We start from the raw sequence: 22,235 nt of genomic DNA, 5'->3' as shown, positions 1-22,235 counted from the left end.
TGTGCACAGAGCTCTTTACACTGTCTGTTATCCATCCACAGATATGAACAGTGGATGTAAGCCTGTTCGTGTCAACGTGACAGTCTCCTTGTGAAGGACTGTGCAGAAGCAGCAGCCGCACCCCATCAGACATCAAAGCTGTCCCCAAACACCGCACTTGTCAGCCTCCCTCTTCTGCTCAACACACTGCTAAACACAAGTGCAAAACCCCAAATGCCCTGCGGCCAGGTTTTTTTTTTCTTTTTTTAACACCCCCTGCCTCTGTTCTGATCACACTTGTCTTCAAAGGCTACAGCACTCTCCCTGCTCAGTGGAATTTGTGAAAAGCATGATGCAGTAAAACTAATGTTGAAAGAGTTGAGTGGGTGCGGGAAAATGAGGGGAGTGAAAGAAAGTGATGGTGTGTATGTGTGCGTGTGTGTGTGTATGGATGTATCCCTGAGGAGACCAATAGCAGAGGGAAGTTCATTTGGGCTGGAGCCCCTCGCAATCCCTCCTCTCCCTGCTCCACTCGCCATGCATATAAAATGCATGACACGGTCTGAAGAGGAATTTTAAATCAAGCCTTAGACTTTCAAAAGAGAGTCCAGTGTGTGTGTGTGTGTGTGTGTGTGTTAAGAAAGGAAGATGGGCAGTGAGAAGAGGAGGGGGAAGTTAGAGACCCTCCTGCCTTTTCTGCTTTGGGGCTACAAGGTGTAGAAGAGGCTTTCCCAGCACTGAGTATCACAGGGGAGTCCGTGAGATCACAGCAGATTGTCTACGGTAAGTCTGGTCCGGTTTTAGCCCTCATTTGGAAGTCCATCAGATCCAAGCCTGATATCTTTGCCTCATTTAGAGGCAAGCTTTCATGCATTAAAACCTTCCTGCTGCTGGAATCTAGCAATTTCCTTGAAAGTGATTTTTTTTTCCAATACTCAGAAACCCTGTAAGTATTCAGAAGGCATTCATGTAAATATTCAATGAGAAAGAGGCTATTACTTAAACCTGCAGAAGCTGATGTTGGTTGAAACCTCAATCTGCTTGAATTGTGTACTACAGTGTCATCTTGTGGCTGAGACACACACACATGCACAGGTATCCCATTATTGATGCAGTATGCAGAGTCCAGAACAGAATATGAAACACTCAACAGCCACAGTTCGCTAATTCCTGCAGCAGCTGCAGGGAATGACAGCCGATTTCATCTTTTCATATAGTTACATGGGAGCTGCTCGTCTGAAATAAAGAGCAGCCTTTTCTCAGCACACTCCGCTCTTGGTTGTCTATCCCAGCTCTAAAATATCCTCAGGGCACCAAGCCACTGGGGAAAGAAAAGGCCCCAGGGCTTCTAGCATTGGTTGATGACTGCTCATCAATCTGTGCCTGGAGAAGCAATCGCTTCAATAGAAATGTCAGAGGAACTAAACAAGACAAGCATCTACAGAAATCTACATAATGAGCACGAGAGAGGGCAGAAAAACCATGTCTGGGATCAAGTGATCAGCATCTAACCCTCAGAGAAGAGCACATTTATTCAAAGTCTTCAACGTCCAACACAAACTAATAACTCCGACGTTCATCACAAAACCCATCCACTGATTTTTGGCTCTGTTCTGTGAAGCTGCTTCTGCGGGCTCTGTCACAGAAGACAAATGAAATAAAACTCAAAATTAAGAAAGTATTGCAACACTGTTACTGAACACTTACAGTGATCTGTTGGGAAAATAGTTAAGTTTAACATGCTGGGTGATTCGGCTGACAGTGAGCCAGAGAGACTGATGTCTGAATCACACTGATGTATTTTTGTAATTAGAGTGAAACATTTCTTGGTTATAAACTCAGTAATATTAGCCGTCCATGTAAATAGCTGGAAATATAAAATGTATTTTCATTGATAATCCCTCTGCTGATCATTTTTGGGATTGTTTGATTAGTTGGCTCATCACATCTCTAAATGTTTTTCCCCCCTCATCAAACTAGACAACTTTCAATATAATATTTTTCCTCAAAAAATGTGATTACAAAAGAAGAAAAAAAACAAAAAAAACAACAACCAACAAACAACCAAAAAAACCCATGCTGTTTCAGCTCGACAAAGTCTGTTTACTTATGAGTCTGAATGAAGGTCTGAGGTCTAACCCTGATCCTGACCCCACTGACAAAAAATAAATATAAGGGCTAACCCTAGCCCTAAATATAAGCATGCAGAATAAAAAAAAGAAAAAAAAACACAGCATGAACAAAGCTTTAAAGTACATTCAGTGTCTATTTATTTTTCTGCAGCCAGAAAAATAGAAAAAGTCAAACAAAGAACATTCATACTGCTGAAGTGTAGTTTCTCATGCTTGCACATTTACAGTACATGTTGATCCGTTACAAAGTTTCTTTGAGCTGGACATATTGCCACAAAATATTTACAAAAATAACATTAAAACTGCAGCCTCTTTAAACATGTTGACACATTCATAAAAATAAAGCTTTCTGTGACAAGTTTCCCCAAAATCATCCTATTTACAGTGAAAGTTGGAGATGAGTCCTGCCGAGGTGCAGCTGATATCCAATTCATTTTGCATGTTTGTGAGTGTCTGAATTTTGTGAAGCAACAGAACCCCTGAAAATAAATGTAAAAAAAATGGTTTTTAACATCTAAAAAAGACATTCGGCATCTTAAAAGTCACAAGAATGACTTGTCATTTTACGGCTGTAAAATGAATGAGATGTTCTCACTCATTGTTCTTGACTGAGAGAATCTTTATTACTTATATGTACCTCTGATGACTGTGTTTGTGTCAAAAAATGATATTTCTGACATAGTTTTGAATTTTTGTCACAGAAACTAGAACCAAATACAGAAAAATGTCTTTTCAAAAAAAAAAAAAAAAAAAAAAAAACAGAAGGCGCTTTGAGTCAGCAGTTTGTAATATTACATCTCCCCCTTTTTTATAGTTCCTTTAAAAGTACACCTGATTGCGTTGATTTGACAGCAAAACCCATATGATGTCAGTTTTAAACTGTTGAAGGCAGGGCAAAGAAAAGGCACAAATCAAACACTGTGGGCACTGGCAATGGCAACAAGTTTTTTTTGTTGTCGTTTTTGTTTGTTAGCTTTTTTTTTTCCATTTCTTTTAAAACAACAGACATAAAATGGCCACATTGAATGCAGACGCTGTTCTGCTCCTAAACTATAAGTTGCATCTGTGAATTACCTTTCTACAGCAAACACTGAGGAAAACGCACGTTTCCTACAGATGTCGACTTTCAGCATCAACTCCTGTAAGTGACTGAAATCATCTGATGACAGCAGCAGGATCTGAGCTGTACAACCCAAAACACTGAAGCACGAAGTCATGAGAACCTGTCTCAACATTTGCACCCTTCCCCGGCAGGCAACCACAACGCATCTCTGCATGAGTGTGTGTGTGTGTTTTAATATATATATTATAATGTACGTGTGTGCATCTGATATCTGATCTGTGTTCAAGCAAAAAATAAAAAAAAACTAAGGAAAAAAATCTGAAAAATCAACCCTCAGTGCAGGGACTCCACTTCACTCAGCTGTCTAGTTCTTTGGTTTCCAAGCCGCGATAGTGCATCAGTTGCAGCCATCACTGGGAGCTTCAGACTGGCTCTGCTCAGCCTCATGTTCCCTACCTCAACCCTCCAACTTATTTACTGCCAACGCTTCTCCTCTTCGACCAGTGCTTCCTCCCTCTCACCCAGTCAGGTTCTCCTCCTTACAGGCATCTGGGGAGTAGATGAAGAAAGAATGAGGACACGAGAGACCCAAACACATAAATAAATATATTACAGAATAACTTTGTTCACCTATTTTCATCCTGACATTAATTATACACAACACAATCTCAACGATTGTTTGCTCTGCTGCAGAATCTGACTTAGCATTCAACACCACGATACATCTATTTACACAGATTTCTATACGCTGTCCTGTATTTTTTCACAAATCTGTGTTATTGGCAAGTTTTAAAGAGTATTTCCGGGGTGTTGTATAAAATAAAGTCAATGACAAACAAGATTTATCATTCTTCTGAAGCCCTATTAGACTTTGTTCAGACTCTGTGAGATGCTGCAGGAGACCGAGGAGTTTCATTAATCTGGAGGATGTGTTAATGCCAAAACATACAAATGTAAAAACTAAAAAAAATCTTATGTGAAAAAACAGGAAATGGAGAGTTAACTCTTGCATGTTTAACATTTCACTTGCAGTGCAGATGGCGTTAGAGTGTGAACCCACAGCAAGCTTCTGTCATTTGGTTGTTTTTTTAGCAGATCAACACAAAAAAATTACATCAAAGTCGAGGTTGCTAGTGGCAAAACAGAGCACATATGCAAAGCCTCTGCATCAGACATGTTTAGCACCAAAACTACTACTACAATGGAAAACTATTTTACTGTATTTGTCTGTTTATTCTTCTCATACGGGGCCCATCTTGTGTAATGTACTGTTTGGGTAACTTATTTATCTCCTTTTTGGACCAGTGAAAGTTTCAAACCAACAAGATCAAGATAATGGCACCTGTGTATATTAAAAAATATCTACCACATACTATTCCAAATATATTTCTTTGAATTTTTTATGAAGTAGCAGTATATTTTCTGTCAGTGAGCTGTTGTTCTAATAGAGAAAAACCCCACACAACACTGCTGCACACAGCTGCAGCCAGCAGGAAAAACAGGACGCTCGGCAGGCAGCACCAAAACTTCCTACAGCCAGCCATCAGCAAAACTCAGAGGTTCCTACCTGGGGCAGAGTTAGAGGGCAGGTTGGGGAGGGGGGGAGTTCAGGGTCCAGAACAAAAGGGGAGTTGGGGTTATCAGTGCTGAGCATCTATACCTGAAGGGCTGAGTACCAGGGTCTGGAGGATATCAGACAGGGAGACGATGCCCTCGATGCTGGAGCGCTCGTCCACAACCACCAACCGATGCACCTGGAATTACAAAACACACGATCGCAAATTCACTTAAACTTCGTATTAAGGCCATTTCTTCGTTCATGTGCTTTCACAGACAGTCTCACTTCAGCTTTGACTATTCTGTCCACAATGGTCTCCATTGTTTCCATTTTATGACACTTTACGACTCCTTCAAAGTACTGAGAGCGATGTTTCAGAGCCCGTGTCACTGTAATGTCCAGGTTGTTGTATGCCTTCTCAGCAGCCAAGTTCTACACACACAAACACAAAAATGTCAAATTTACTCAGAGCAACTTAGCCTCTGATATTTGGCTTCCAAAAAAAAAAAAAAAAAAAGCAAAAGAAACTTACAATGACATCAAACTTGGAGTAAATATCCACAACTTTGCCTGTAAGAGAGCAAAAATAAGCCCAGCAAGATCATTTACTAATATTAGTAACTTGTGTGTATAGATAGATAGACACACACACACATTAGTACTGGGGTTTTTGATCGTACCAGAGTCGTCCACGACAGGCAAAGCAGATACTCGTCTCTCCACAAAGATGTTGAGTGCCTTGATGATGGGAGTGTCTGGGTGGATGAAAGCAATGTCGTGGTACGTACCAATGCCCAGCTCCCCGAGAGTTTGCTTCATGAAAGCTGGCTTTGGCATTTCACACATCTGGGACGGACACACACACACACACACACACACACACACACACACACACACACACACAGGAGATAGAGATGGGGACACACATGAGTGAAAGTCTGATATCACTTTCCACATTGACCACCAGGGGGTAGCAGACATCGAAACTAGTAGACATTACAAAGTTTCTTACAGGAGAAATCATTTTCATCCATATTTTTGCAACATGCTGCTTTAACACTAGGTCACAGGCAGAGGGACAGCATTTTTTGGACTCACAAAGAGCTGGAGGAACTTGAGGATCCTTTTGTGTGTGAGAATATAAAGTGCATTCCCAGTGACTGGGTCAATGACAGGCAGACGGTGAATTTTGTTTTTGATGAGGGTGTACACTGCATCAAATAGGCTGCAAACCCAACAAACACAACGGTCATTTACAGGCTGCGAAATCATAAAATCATTTAAACAATATAAACAATAAAATATGTATCTAAACCGATGCAATTACATTCATACCTTGCATCAGGTGATATGTTCACCAGGGGTTTGAATGTTGCTTGAAGGTAAACCTCTGTGTAGAAAAAAGGAAAATCTTTTACATTGCATCATTTCACATTCTTCCTACAAATCAGCTGAAAAACCTTAAATCCTGCAAGAGACAGACTGTGTAAATGCAACATTTACCTCTCCAAGTCTCAAGCTTATGTTCCTCTAATTCATAAATTTGCACCTGAAATAAAACAAAAAACATAAGTCATAACTCAATATGGCAAAAAGCAAATCTAAACACAACAATATTTGTTAGGTCAACCTACCAGTGGTGACTTATAGTATCTGTGTAGTATGATGATGAAATCTGTAATTGTCAGCATTCCTGCAATGGAAACAAGCATTGGATCACTGAAACACTGAATCTATAAACAGCACACAGCTCCACGGCTCCAGCTCCACTGTGCAACTGAGTAGAAGAGACAGAGCTTACTTAAGGGCGTGGCTCAAACAACACATCACTGCCCTGCAACCCACACCACCCCTCTCCTGCTTTATCCCAAGGCTGATTGGACATTTATTATTCATCACAGGCTGACTTGCAAAAAAAAACTCTACGCAAGAAAACAAAGCCAGTTCACCACACATTTGGGTTTCGCCACTTTCTTGCAAACAGACGTTTTTTTTTTTCGGAGAGTCTGCAGGGATTTTTTTTTTTTTTTCTTTTCCGCTCTGCTAAGTCTTATATCCAACCTGCCCGAGAACAAGTCAATACAGAGGAGTCATTGCAGTGCTTAATGGTTTATGGCAGCTCTAATGACTTCTGCTCAATATGTCATCACGCTCCACTAGCCATGACAGGCAGCATAAATGCACAGTTGCCGCTGTGTTCATTTTAACTGTGGTGGACCAGTACAGCAGGCACATTTTCTATCTCAGTTAAAGGACGTGATGAAATAAAAATTTCCTCAGCACTCCTTTGCTTTATTAAAACTACATACTGTCTTACCTGGAGAACCTGAGTGTAGGTGAGGCAGCTACATCAGCTGTGAAAGTCCATTTAAGACTTTTTGTCATGTTATGATTCATGATTTCATAACTTTTCAAAAAGAAGTAGACCAGCAAACATTTATACTTTGAAAACAGGTATTTCTATAGAATTTACAGATGACGACAAATTAAACGGAAAAATCAACATTATGCCTCTTTGAAGCCACAGTGGCACATAATGCCGAACAGCGTACTGAGGAGAGGCCACTCATATCTGAATAGACATGTAGACAAGTGGACATAAAGTATGTGAACGTAAAAACCATAGCAGACAGGTTTTATTGTTCTTACCCACAAAGCTTTGCTTCTCTGTGTCCCAAAGCGGGGCAGCTCGCACTCCATTAGCTACCAAGGCGAAGAATGCTTTCTTAACCTGTCAAGCAACATTTGAAAAAAGAAAACTTGATTATATAATCACAACACACAAAATTCTTCTTGATTTGCTTTTCTATTTAAACATATTGTGTATCCATCTATTAGTTGATCAAAAAAAAAAAAACCAAAACAAAACACACATCTGGATCTGTAACAGTGCTGAAAGTTGGGAAACATTCCCTTACTGATCTGCAAACTTCTTCTTCTTCACATAGACTAAACAAATAAATATTCAACAAATTCATGTTTAGGTAAAGATAATCTCTGCCACAGTCTGCTGAGTTTCTCTTCCTTGTCACATTCTCATAGTTAAATGTTACTTTTGAATTGCCGTCGAGACCCTTGATGACTCAGTACTGGCTTTAGTATTTCCTCCTATTTTAGATAAGGTCTCTTCAGCCTTCAGTGAGTTTAGTGGTTGAACATCTACACACCAAAGAGATTGGGTCTCCAGAGGATTACTGTTTAACAACTTTATGGCATTATTATCAACCAACTCATAGAAACTGCTCTGAGGCCAAATAACCTTACTTATTTTATTGAACATTAACTAAGGTCCTTTCAGTGAAGCTCAAAATTGAATATTTAAAAGAATATTTACAAAAATAAAGAGAAATTAGGTGCTCCACTAACAAAAATGTATTTTTATTGTTATATAAAAAATGTTGGCAAAAATTATTTTATCTATTTATAATATACTTTGACAATGTGAAAAACTGACATTTCACTGTTTGTCATGCGTGTTAGGTGCTATCAAAAAGGGAAGTGGAAATTCAGGAACACAGAGACAATCGGGACTAACTTGGAGCGCTGTGTCGAACACAACCAGCTTGGAGCTTGTTGGGACGATGTCATAGCACTTGTGGGATTTCATAAAGCGCATGTAAATATCACTCTCGGGTTCAGCAGCTGAAAAGAAGACACGAAAATACTTTTAAAAGACGAATAAATCTCAAAGGAAATATATAATGAGCGCCTGGAAACAAAACACACTCTCTGAATCTAAACAACCATTACGCTTTGGACCACTTACTGCCACTTTACTGCTCCATCTCACTGATAATTACACTCTGCTGTAAGTATCAACAAGCACAGAAACAGTGGAAAAACATGGGCTGCAAAGTACTGCTAGATGTTAAATCCATCATAGATGAAGCACTTTGAAGATTACAGTAATTTTTTCCTGGTGTGGTGGAGAAACACAGAGCAGATTACTTTGCCTGAAAGTGAAGATCTGCCACACTCCCCTTTTCATATCACTGCAAATGATAACGACAAAGGTTTTGAACTGCTGGTCATATATAATTGCACCTTTTAGATTTTAGATAAAAAATTTATTACTGTGCATCAATGCAGTTCAGTCCAGTTCAAGCTTTAAGCCTTTACTATCTTATTTCTATCGATTTCTGTGCATCAGTTGCCAGATTCTTGACAAAATTACATCAATTCAGTCAAATACAATAATAAGAAGGGCCATCAGGGACTTCATATTTTACAGAAAAGGTGGAAATGTCTTCCTAAGACACACCGTGAGAGAGAGAAAGGGCCTGAATATATCATCTGTTTTGAAATGCAAGCTGTCTCTCAAGCAGTGGAAAGATATTCCATCAGTCAACAGGACTGATGCATTACAGTCCCATTTAAAATTGTTATTACGCATTCAAAAGAAGCGGCAGCCTGCAGAGGGATTCAGATCAGAGTGGATGGATCTGTGAGGATAACACATTTGAAACATCCTCTTCAACTTGCAGAATGCGTGGCATGCCAATGATATGCCTAGACCACCTTTTCAATACACAGCAGCAGGACAGATTGGGTAGAGTCTGGTCAAAAACGACTGTGGCACTTACCATCATCATCTATTTCAACTTTCTCCAGCATGCCTTCGAATAAACCGTAGACCTGAGAGGGAGGACAAGGCACAAGTGGGAAGTGAAGAGGGCAGCAAATCCTCAGCACACGACTAAACTTTACTGTAGATTATTAGGAAAGTGACAGGTTGGTCACCTCGGATCCGACTCTGCTGCACACACACACAAACAAAAAGCAACAAAAACTAAAAACCAAAAACGTCGAGCAGCCACCAGCGTTTTGCAAAACTCCTCCAACTCCGCTGAATACACACAGGTACCGTGATAAAAACGGTGTCCGGTGGAGCTGCAGCTTTACTGGCACATATCATTATTATTAGACTCTACGCACACACACCCCCTAAAAAGTTGAAGTGGAACAGTCCTGATCCATTTGCTGCAGTCGGTCGGGAAGCAGCGCTCCAACAAGCGCTTCACCGGAGCGTGTGAGAATAAATCCCACTACAATAGATCGGCTGAAATCAGGGTTAAAGCCATAATCTGCCAAACAACACTCACCGCAGGAAAATGTCTCTCGCATGAAGCGTGGGGGTATTAATAACCAGGAAGCTGCACGAGCCGTGGACACGCCCCTCCGTGCAGCGCAACCTGGGTGCTTCACCATATTAGGAAATCCCTTACGTTGCTAAGCAGCAAGAAGCTGGGGATGCCTTGTCACATCAGCAGCTCATTTCTGTCTGACCAAAAGGGTAAAATGGCTGAGATCTACAGTAAGACACAACTCTGGTCCCTGGCAGCCGCAGCAAGACGAGGAAATGGCAAACAAACTGTGCTCTTTTTTTTTTTCTTTTTTTTTAAACCCCCCCCCCCCCAACAAAGCACAAGCGAGCGCACAGCATGATACGCGCCGTGTCACGCCGAGAAATTTGCATGCTGAAAATGTGGGTGGTGATACTCCATTACCCCGGCTCCCTAATGAGCCAGTATATTCACAACAAGCCACTGCAGCAGTATGAGGAAGCTCCTATAATGGCCCTGGGATTTTAAACAGTCCGCAGTGCCATCCTGCAACAGTGACACAGCACTCCTCCAGCCAAAAAAATACTCTTGCGTGCTCATAAATCTTGCCCTGCATCACAGCAGCCATGCAGTGCGCTCTGAAATTACAGCAAACCCTGGGGAACCATACATAATCAAAACCATTGAATGAATTGATTTTGAAACTGTATTTGGCAAAAAGTCAAGTCATTAAATTTTGTATCATGGAGGAGGAGGGAGCTCAGGGAGGTTGACAGGCACCAACAGGGTGGTAATATCAACGGTCTACAATGTTGTGATAAAATATTGATTTACCAACTCCACTCCAAACCTACCAATAATCCACAATCCCTCACAGAGGACAAGCCGAGACAGACCTGCAGATAATTATTCATCAGATCTGTGCAGCCACCGTCATTCCTGACTGGCTGTGGGAAATCCAGTTACACATCCTGACTGAAGCAACGTGAATCCTATTGAACATTCAAAGACTAAATTTGCTCTGAACCGCTTCTGCATAAATTTTGCAGTCACATAGCCGACATCTAACACTGTTTGACACACTCAAAGCTCAATACCGAAACAATATTTAAACCTTGTGTTCTGCCGCTTATGCTCAGCGCAAATAGTGCAAGCATAAGATTGTTGACACAACTGCATGGTGAGGTGGACACACTACAGAGCTTTGCATCTTTCATGCTTTCTGTTCATCACTCTCCGGGCAAACACTTATGACTCTGAGTAAACTAGCACATGACTCAAACAGAAGGCATGTCAGGCCCAGTTTTATGTGGCCACAAAGGGAACATAGTTATCAGCTTCAACAATCCCTGATCCAGTGCATTTCAGAAAATACAGCTGAAGGATCATAAATTTGTGAAAAGATACAGCGTTTTATCAGCAAATTCAGTTAAATATTCAGGTTAATTTTTGAGTAAAAGCAATAAACATTTAACTATCTCTACAAAATCTCATGTATTTGTAACCTCTGAGAACTCACAAGTAAGGTTTGAACTGTCCTGAGGAAATCAAACAAATAGTATAAATTCTTACTTTTTATTTAAATGACTACCTAATATGAGCATTTGTTCAGTGAGACTAACTTGTTGTGAGGTAGAGTAAGATGGCACAGGGCTTGAGGAAGGGATAGGGGGTTTAGCAGATGGCAGGCTCAAACGCTGTCCTGTGTCTGGAAGGGTGGCAGAGGATCGTGATCCGGGGCTGGGCTCTAAGCGCTCAGGGCTGGGCCCACTCAGCTGGGCTTCCTGGGTGAAAACAGGTTGGCTTGTCATCTGGGTCGGGGTGTTGGGTGGTGTGGAGAGTCCAGAGGCTGCAGAGAGATTAAAAAGGTTCAGTGTAGATACCTTAACTTATCTCCTCTTTCTCTTTATGTCAATCCATACTGCATTGGCAGTGATAGTGAAATGCAGTGCAGATTGTCATCAATGTCCAGACGGAGTCGTGACTGCAGCAGATCAACACTATCACATGCTTTCACTAAGAAGGAATGCATATCTGATCCATCAGAGACTGACAGTCCTAAGTATGGAAGAACAACAAAGATACCACAGATAAATCCACAGCCCAGTTGCTGATAGAAAGGGATGCAGTGGATAAACCAGCATTACAAATACAGCTAGAAAGCTAAGTCATGTTAACCTATTAATCACCTTGGCAGAATATGCCAGCGCTTTAAAATATTAACCCTAACCATCATTTTTAAGTTAGTAAGAGTTAAAGAGGTAAATTAACCAGTAAATTATAGGACTCCACATCTCCATGTGAACAAACTGTATACAGGAAGGATCATGCTGTTAAAATAATTATAGATTTTTTGGGGGGGGTTAGCAAGAGTATGACAGACGCATTTAAGAAAGAAACTCCCTCATGACTAATGAATAATATATTCAAGCAATGAGTACACTTGTTTTTAAAAACTGTTTAAATAATGGAGGCTTTATGCTGAAATTATCACCCACACAGGTGTTTTTGTTTAACGTACCTATTAGGTGCGCATGTGAAAACTGCGTGGGGATGTAATTGCAGTATAGATCCACCCAACTGCAACCTCTAATTAGCCAGAAGCAAAAAGAAAATACCTGTGTGGGTGTGCAGAGCTGGAGAGTTGTTTTTTTTTCCGTTTCGTATCTGTCTGCCAAATTTTTTGTCCCCTGTTTATATCCACACTTTGAATTAGAACCACACTCCTCTTAAAGATAATCTGCTACACGAGGAGGCAGGGATTTTCAAAAATTGGGAAGTGGATTTATTTCTGTGAGATCAGAAGGCAGGACTGACTTGTGAGAGCTCTTGTTACATCTCTGTGGGTTGCACCTCATTAAATCTTTTATTGTGACAAATTAGTTGCATCCTTTTTTGAAAATAAGATGTGGGTGATAAACTTTAAAACCCATTTAAAACATCACAAGACAAATGTGATTAATTTTAAAATTGTATCAATGAACTAAGTGATTTAATTAAACTAAAAACTCCAATACTAAGACAATTATTCCTGTGATGGCTGTTCTGTATACCTGCTTTCCTTTGACCATAAGAATGAAACATCCCCTGATGGTAAAGTAAACAGTCAATAACCAATCATCAAACATGCCGTTTGTCTTCGCTTCCTGTACTTGGAGTCCTTCCATAATAACTAGGCTGATTATGAAATAAGAAACCACATTAAGCCAGTCCAGGGTAACTGTCAGCTGTCTGTGATGCAGCTACTCCTGTGACCGTCTCAGGGTGCAGGTGTCAGTCACTTGACAGCCCCTGCACATATTTATGCAAGTGTCACAATCGTACGCATGGTGGTGACATGCGACACTCACCCTGGTCCGGCTCCAGCCCACTGACATATTTCTGTGGCCAGACAATGAAGGACATGGATGATGTCGACGAAGTGGTTCACATTACAGGGCGTCCACCATGAGACTTACAACACTTTTGTAGCAGTAAACCAGAAGTGTAAATGTCACATGAGAAAACAACTGTCTGTTTGCGTAACTAAATCACCCCACTCCCATTATAAGGATTTGTTCAGTGCATACTAACCATATACTACTTAATTTTTCTTTAGAGGAGTCCCTATATTAGTCAGTATGGTACGGGAATTTCGCCTGTTATGCCATATAATATATTATTTTCTGCCATTTAAACAGTAGTCACATAAACGAGGCCCGGTGTGTTGGGCAACCATTTTTCCTTAGTCCGTCCAAGTGCTCTCCACACTATCTCTTGACATTTAGTTGGCGCGCACCAGCCCTCTTCGGTGTGCACTGCTTCCGCTGTGCAGCCTTCTTATTTTAGCCACGCTGTTGTGGCACATTCCACAGGAGGAGATAACAGCAGCACTGGAAGCCCTCTCTTCACACACAGACTAGCTAAAAGGGGCTTGCTAGACACCACTCAGGAAATAGGAAATGGATGTTCTGCCTTTAGTAAGTCAATTTCATTTACCTTTACCTACATTAAAACATTCACACACTGACCTATATAATATTTCAAGATATGAAATGAAGATATCTATGAGAAAATGCTGCATACTAATAAAATGGTATAATAGGGATAGGGAATCTTTGTCCTTGGAGGAAGATAAAAGCAGCACTAATTCAAAAGTAACTCTAAGCTTCCTAAGGAGTGCCACGAAGACATAGCAACATTACTGCACCCTTCAGAGTGTAGACGCTCTGGAGCAAAGGATTCACAGTTTAGACTTTGGTGTCACCATTATGATAAAGTCAACACCTTAAACAGCAACATATGTAGGTACATCATTATGACGGTACTCTGCTCCTCTCGTCTACTCTGCCGAGGTCAGATGGGCTCTAAATCAGGAGCTGTGAAATCTGTGATGAAGTGCCACTTGATCGGCACACAACGTGTGCCGCAAGGCCTTGCTTGTAAAACCTCATGAGTAAACACTTAACAATAACGGCATTGATTTTTGGTTGGCATTTGTCATTTCTGTCATGGTCAGCTTATAATGAAAACAGGACTGACTATTTGGTGCTAAGAGACTGCTGCAAAACATAAGAATAGTCTGCAAAAATTCCAGCTAACATGTTATCAGTGTCACTAGTTAAGCTTAAATGTTTCCTATCTATGCTCTATTTTGAATCTAAGGTATTCAAAATAGAGCAGCTATTCTGAAGAGACTCCCTTTGAATGTGGGGCAGAATAATGACGCTGAACTTGCTATATCAAGTAGTATGGCTATAAATTACTCTACCATAATGACAGTATTACCATACAGTTACAACAAATAAATGCTGTTTGCTGTTCATTATTTTACATTATGCAATCATTTTGAAGTACTGGAGATTATACTGGAAGTATAATGCATTAAGAGCCTTTTTTTTTTTTTTTTTTTAATTTTTTAAGAATCACGATATATATACAGCTTCCGTATCTATTAATTTAGCAAAGTGATGAGTATTGTCAAACACACACTTTGACCACATTGGTTTGTGTCCTTTCATTTTGTGCAAATGCTTTGAATGCAGAGGTGAAACCAAAGAACAGCCATTTAACCAGCACTTAAACTATGTGGAGCAGCAGCAACTACAATAGTATCTAGCACTTAGGTCACCCAAAGAAATAAAAAATAAAAACATTATAGTAACACGCTAGCATGCAACTGTCTCTACACATAAGTGACTAAAATGAAAGTTTATTCGACGACCAGAGGAAATTCAAAACAAAATGTCAAGATAAAAGGTCTAATGTAGCAGTTAAAGATATTACCAGAAAGAAATGATGCCTCGGACTGATGCCTCCCGCCTAACCCATCGTGCTCCTTCTGTTTCTTGCTCCTTCTTAGGCTGCCAAACCTCTTCATGGAACACAGTGGGCTGAGGGCTCCAAACTAAATCTGACCATGACCATCCGCATCACAAAAGGGGGCAGAAATCACTTAAAGTGAGAGTCACTCCATTTCTGAGTAAAGAAACTTGCACAGAAGTAAATGCAAAAAAGCAAAAGCTATATGGAACCAAAAAGATCTTGATAACGGTTAGTCTTTAAAACAGTTCAGTCTCTCTTTAGGAGAGAAGTAATCCTGCTTTCCTTAAAGGCGGGAACAGATCACCTTCAATCAATGGATCAAGCAATATCCATATATGATGGTCCTGTGTTAAAAATCACATTAATCCACAGGAAAAAATTCGACTTTTCCTTGTGCCAGCAGAGCAGGATATGACAACTGCAGCAAGTAAGGCTAAAACTCCTCCAAGGCCACAGAGCAAAGAACCACTGCAAGCCACAAATTCTGCAATCTGCGTCAGCTCATATATTTGATGAAAAAGATTTGGAGAGCAAGAAAGCTGTTAAATCACTTCAAAAAATATATGATGTGAATAACAACTGACACGGACTGGACCGTCTCCTCCCCTCTCTTAGTGGTGCCAGTGCTTTAAATTGTCAGGTGCAGCTGTGGGTGGCATCTCTTTAATATAGCACCCATGTCAGCAGCCTGTAAAAGGAGGCCTGTCTGTAAAGGTTACACCAGCGATTGGCTGAGGCTGCACGTCTCCCCGCCCCCGTCCTCCACTGCCCTCCCTTTTCCTGGCGGGGAAAATTCAGCACAGGCACATCTGTCTAACTCCGTCTTTGCACACAATGCCTTGAGATAGAAGGCTGCTCTATTTAAAATCCTTCAACATTTGCAGCTGAGGTGCTGAAAGGATTACAAATGAAGACAGGCTGTGCCTTCAAATGAGCGTCCTGCAGTTCCCTCATTTGTGAAGTCAGTTGCCTGTAAATTTTGGGGGGCTGAGCTTTAACACTGCGCAAGTGAGGCCCAGTCAGAAGACAGCAAGGGGACATCCCATGTTCCGTCAGCTGATCAGAAAGCTTCCATTCATTACCACCAGCCTCTCCTACCCTCCACAGGTGGCCTACCCAGTATTTGCTGCTCATATTAGCTACAGCATGTCCTGTACAGATCTCAATTAGCATGTTATGCAAGTGTTCCACCCTTCAGTGTGTGTCAATGACCAGTATGAGTTAGGGGTTACCCTGTAGCCAGGAAAATCACACACCTCTCGTGATTCTGTAATATTATGTAATAATATAAATAAAATAAATAGATAAATTCACTTCAGTACAATTTGTACTGAAGGTTCTTATGTTTCAGAACAGGAGGATTTTAAATACTATATACCAAAACCATATTTCTATGTCTCCAAAGTGTATTTTTTCCCTGGCTTAGTGCTATTACTCAAAGGAAAAAAATCATCCTGGCCTTTTAAGGTCTGCGTTTTGTGAATTTGGAAAGTCAAAACTGCCAGTTCCTCTATTTACTGACAACATACAGCATACAGTAGCAACAGGGAGAAGGGGATAGAGAGGAGAGAAAAAAATCTTGCATGGTTGTGAAAGGAGCTCCTGCAACGCTAGTAATTTCCAGATAAGGGTATGAAGGCACTACAGCTGCCTTCAACACTGAACTACTGACAACGTCGAGACGACGGAAAAACACATTACGAAGAGAAATTAGAAGGCATTCTGCTCATATTTGTTGCAAATGTGGATTATACATGTACTGAAACTGTTATCTAAAGAATAATATGCAAATAATCCAAAATCAGCATCCCAAGGACACAGAGACTGAAAAATATTACTTTATCTTTTCAAATAAAAAAAGCACACGTCAGTGTTTTGAAAAATAACAACCTGAGTCTGAAAGTTGAACTCAAGACAAATCAAGACTATGCCTTCAGCACACCCTTGTGGTGCAAGGGGTGGGGGTGCCTACAAAAACTTGCCATGAATAAAATGGAAAGCTGATGTTTCCAACACAACTGCTGCATGACATTCATTTATAAACAGATTTTGTTTGTAAAATTCTTGGCCACAATTCGCTTAAAGCCACATCATTCGTCAGTAGGCCACTGGACAGGATGCAATGTCATGTTATAATGGCAGGAAAAGGCCAGAGGCGCTGGCGTGCTTTGGTTACTTTGGTTGCTGTCAATGACAATCTCCAGAGTAAATGGAGCATGCTGACTCTTGCGGTCTATCCCTCACTGAGCTGTTCCACAAACTCCTGCCAAACTCACTCTCCATGAGGAAACAGAGAATAATGGGTATAAGTAAGAGCCAAAAAACATATGACTCATATTTGTACTGTTTGATGCTGCTTCCAGCAGGGCTGTTACCATGTGAAATATCCCAGTTTTCGTTTGTCAGCTATCCAAATACAGTGAGACAAGAGAGCGGCCTGATAGGTCCAGTTCTGACTAAACCAGGCTGTTTTATGCCTCATTTGTCTCATTCACACTTTGCACAAACAGGTAGCACCATTATGGCATTGAGTTTTAATACTGATATTGTTGTATGCCCATTTGACCAATATTGAGTCATTGAATGGATCTATCCGAATGGCTGTGCAATGGTTTAACTGCAAAAACTATATATACAAAGAAGCTAAATTATTTCCTTTTCCTACAGAAAGTTGTTGATAATGAAACAGCATCTGTCCGATAAAGGCCCATGTTGGCCTATAGGACACTAAAAAAGGCTAGGGTTAGCAGGATGATTTTATTTTATTACACATTTTCTTCACTGACACAATAATAGTTAATAGTCACGTTCTTTGTTTTCTTTTTGCTGCAAAATGTCTGAACTCACGAACTCAATCAGATATGTGCACGTTCCTGCATATAGTTTTACCTTGTATGTAGAACAGGAAAGACAAGTCTTTCAGATAACATGGTTTCATCTCTTGTGCCTTCCTTTCTCCACAAAAGTCTTATTACTAGGTCTGCTCCTCTACCAAATATTACTTTAATTGGTTTGCTTTATCACCACATGATACTTTTGTCATGGTTTTCTTTCCTGGAAGTTCTAAGAAAATTTATAGTACAGCTGTGCATAATTCAGCAGCTGCCATTAGAGCAGTCACACATTCAGTTTCCATCAACAAGTGTGATGATTTGTAGAGGTCAGTCTTTGCAGAGTTAGCTCTCTGACTCACCTCTCCTGGTTCTGGAGAAGATTTTGATGCTTGCTGATGTAGAGTTGGATGACGAGCGGAAGATACCACTGAAGCTTAGGTGACGGGGGGATCTGGGTGGAGAGTTCTGGTTGGAGGGATAGGGGAAGATAGTTTTGGGTGAACCTGAGCTTGTCTTCATTTGCACTGGAGCAGACTGGGGGCAGGTGGGAAGTAGTGTGCTGGCAGGGCTCTTCGCAGACTGTGCAAAAGTGGGGCTGGCTGAATGGACCAGATGTTCTCCCTAAGAGTTAGAAGAGGCAGCTTTATTTTCCTGTACTCAAGCTTATGTAGATCATGTTGCTACAATATTAAATCAGACAGTGCTAAACTTTGTACAGAACAAGAACCAAATCAAACAGCAACGTTTGAGGAAGCAATGAAGAAATGTAGAGATTTGTTGTGAAATGACAGTGACTGATTGCACTACTTTTCTAGTCACTTCTGTTATTTATTTTATTTTTTTTACACGTCTTCAATAGTTTTCCACATTGTAACATCTAATTGTATTTCATAAATAGGTCAATGAGCAAAGTGCAACAAGGCAAATGTTCTTTCGTGATAGAGTTGTGAAGCAAGCAGTGAAGATAAGAGTCACAACAACAAGCAAACAATATTGATTACTGGACTTGCTTGATCTAAGATTTTTTCAGTTGTCTTTTTTTTAGTCAGTTTAGAGTCTGGAGATAATTTTATTCAAATAATGAAATAGGAGACATCTGATTTGTAAAAGCTAAATGAGATGTAATTAGAGCAAAAAGGGAAGCAGTATTGACAAGTTTGCAATTCAGCTGCAACGTTTAGCAGCTGAAATGATCCATCACATTGTGATGTGTAGCGTGTTCCCAGTGCACCACATTAGACAGCCTCATCCTTTTAAACATCAGCTTCACTGTCAAACAATTAGGAATTCTCTTTGATAAAAAAATTGGCGACTATTTTTGATGATGTCTTTCTGTGTTTATCACATCTGCTGTTGCAGGGCCAGTGTGACTGAAAAAAATCCTTCTCTTTTTCATTGTGCAGACACCAAACCAAAACACGAGATGACAGCCAATGTAGTTGGAGACACTGAGAGACTCCTCCCACACTGACTGCTGCCTGCTCTGGATGTGCCAATAACAAATTTTTTAACTATTTGTGGGCACTGATACTGAGAAGTACGATAATGTGCAAGAAGCTTCAGCTCAGGGGTCATGTTTACTGAAAACAGTAGGATGTAACAATAGTGTTTTGGTAACACTGCTGGCACATAAAAGCCTGTATAATCTGGAACAAAACACATCGCTTGCATGAAAAACAAAAAGACCCACTCTTTTTTTATAGGAAGGAATATACAAAAATAAAAACATTAGTGACTCAATGAATTTGAAAGAAAAATAAAATAAAAGAAAAAGAGGAGGATTGTTTTGTCTGGTCTCTTGAACAAGGGTTCAGGATGGTATTTGCTAAAGGTTGGCGCTACTCCATACACACATTTTGTGTGGACCAATCCAGTTACACATCTGAGGGAGTAAGAGCACACACCCATCTCCCCTACAAGCCAACAACCCTTCCTTTGTCATTGTGCAATGCTTGTTAGGGCAAGTGAACATACTATTAGAGCTTTATCTGTAAATAGGGCTGCAGATTTGAAACAACTTTAAATCAGCACAGAGGGAACATGAAATACTGTATGTATTTTTGGTGCACACAAGCCAATAGCGGAGGATTATTCCGATTCAAATCAATTAGAGCAGACAGTAAAAAAAAATCAATTTCCTGTATTCCTGTATTTGATCCCACTATGCCTGGACAAAGTGGGTGTAATCTTACTGTAAGCCAGCAAGGGTTGGCAGAATGGGAGCGATGGCCTTGTGGAATATTTTTGCTCTCCCAGATCTAGGTCTAAATGGATTCAAAGCCAAACAAGCAAGCTTAAGAAAACAAACAAATGGCAAGAAATGGAAATATGGCAATAAAAAAATTTAATTAATGAAAGAATTTCTGTACCATCTGAGCTCCACTCTTGATTGAGCCACTCGTCTCAACTTGAGGGGAAGTAAATGCACCAAAATTCTGCACATAAAAGAAAATTGAGTGTCAAAGATGCATCTAAATGCAAGGAAACAGAGGAGAAAAACAAAATGGCATGTCACAACAGGTAACACAAAAATCTGCTTAGCCACTACATGGTGCTCAAACCAGTTTCAAAACAAAAATGACAATGCTCTTGCTCATCATTTTGGGGAAAGTGAAAGTTGGCCACACTACCAACCTTCGGCTGTTAATATGCTCTTAATGAAGAACAAACATGTTTTGCCACATAAAATATACAGTACATAACTCACTTCCTCTCCATTGCAGGGTGAGAGTTTTACGTTCCTCTTCAGACAGATGGCGCTTTGTTTTGCCATGTTTTATGCTATTAGGTGACCATGCAAAACCATTTCAGATATATTTTAAGTTACTGTATCAACGTTTCAAGTTTCCATTTCCATTCATTCATTTGAGGAGAGTCAGGTGGCTAGGCTTGACGTGATGGATCTGATGGATGTAAACCATAAAAATGTATGCCTCTGAGCTACAGCAACATGGCTGCTATAGATAAATCAGCCTTTGCTCACAGTCTCCTTAAAGTATTTCTTACCCTACAAACCTGCAGAATCAAGAATGCCTGGCTTTGTAAGCCTCAGGGACAGAGAAGCACAGATGTAGGCAGAAATTGCCCATATTGGTGAACGCTGGAAATTGTAAATCAGGTTTGAGTGGTAAAATTAGGTTGGATAAACGGAAACCGTTGGTATAAGGACCATAATGCCCTGTGATTTATTGGGTTGGAGCAGGTTGTTTACCTGAGGTGTTTCCTTTACTTAGTGTGACTTTTCCTCACAATATTTCAGCAAAAATATTAGTTGAAGTAGAGCTGAAGTAACTTTGATTATATACCAACTGCCAGAATTTGATAATGCAAGTCATTGTGCTCAAAAAAAGAAAAGGTAATTATATATTATTGTGAGCTTAATGACAGGACATCTGAGGAAATCACCTGATCTTTATTTTCCTCTTTAATATTTCTTTCAGTATCCGTACATCTCCATTGAGGTACTCGGGCAGGAAAGATGGGGAGACTGGTATAATGGTTCACGGTGTTGGCCCAGTTAAGAGTGTCCATTAGTGCCTTCCTCACACACCGTGTCTGAAGCAGACAGCTGTCAGTCAAACACTCAACACGTTGTGTGCGTCAACTCGTTATGTAACAAGTAACAAGTCCAGATCCGGATTACAAGTTCAACAAGTCGACCCCCCCCCCTCCCCCCAATCTCCATCCACATCAGTTTTTTTTTTTTTTTTAATTTAAAGGTCACAGTAAGAAGCCAAATTAGTTGATACTTCACCGACTCACTGGCATGTTAATCCGCAGGCTTCTCCTCTTCTTTGGCGTTTTCTTTGAGCTCTGCTTGCTGGACTCCATCACCGTGCTTCCCATTTTTTTTTTCCTCCTTCTTCCTCAACGACAGAGGCGGAGGTGGGTGGAGGTAAAAAAAAAAAAAAACCCCAGACAACGGCGTGTTAACTAAACTGCTGCTCGGAGACTTGTTCCCGCCGCAGACCGTCGCCTGCAGCCGCCCCCTCCCTCCCTACAACAACAACAACAACACGGCGGAGCTGCCTCTTCCACCAGGAAGTAGGTTTGGCGGAGAGGAGGAGGAGGCCGGACCGCTCATCTTCAGCCCGGAGCGGCCCAGGTGTGTCCCGGTCCGGCCGGCCCCACCTCCAACGACTGTTTTTGACGTTAAAGTCTTTATTTCTGGTCGGTTATTTCAAGAAGCGACATAATATGAGGAAGTGGTGGCGTAAATTCACCACCCCTCCTGCCATCATTTCCGTGTACGGCCGCAAAACGAGTCAGGCAGCACCGAGGGAACACATCCAGGAAAACAAG

General features: G+C 40.7%; 1 protein-coding gene across 2 annotated transcripts; it reads right to left on the bottom strand.

The window, feature by feature from the left end:
• Positions 1 to 2,225: 2,225 nt before the first annotated feature.
• LOC115057290 (5'-AMP-activated protein kinase subunit gamma-1-like) lies at positions 2,226 to 21,842 on the bottom strand. Of its 2 annotated transcripts, none has more exons than XM_029524297.1 (16): positions 21,696 to 21,842; positions 20,303 to 20,368; positions 18,293 to 18,554; positions 11,418 to 11,644; positions 9,316 to 9,367; positions 8,268 to 8,374; positions 7,382 to 7,463; positions 6,367 to 6,425; positions 6,236 to 6,281; positions 6,068 to 6,122; positions 5,831 to 5,957; positions 5,413 to 5,578; positions 5,265 to 5,302; positions 5,018 to 5,164; positions 4,835 to 4,928; positions 2,226 to 3,723 (listed from the first exon to the last, which is right to left on the bottom strand). In XM_029524297.1, exons 1-16 carry the CDS (start codon positions 21,777 to 21,779, stop codon positions 3,692 to 3,694), a joined length of 1,644 nt encoding a protein of 547 aa, XP_029380157.1. In that variant the 5' UTR covers positions 21,780 to 21,842; the 3' UTR covers positions 2,226 to 3,691. The 2 variants fall into 2 exon arrangements, with proteins under 2 accessions (XP_029380157.1, XP_029380156.1); XM_029524296.1 differs by lacking the exon at positions 21,696 to 21,842 and adding an exon at positions 21,339 to 21,563.
• Between the last annotated feature and the right edge of the window lie 393 nt (positions 21,843 to 22,235).

This window comes from Echeneis naucrates, chromosome 17 (genome assembly GCF_900963305.1).
Source record: "Echeneis naucrates chromosome 17, fEcheNa1.1, whole genome shotgun sequence".
Taxonomy (NCBI): domain Eukaryota; kingdom Metazoa; phylum Chordata; class Actinopteri; order Carangiformes; family Echeneidae; genus Echeneis; species Echeneis naucrates.
This window is presented reverse-complemented; position numbering and strand designations above follow the sequence as displayed.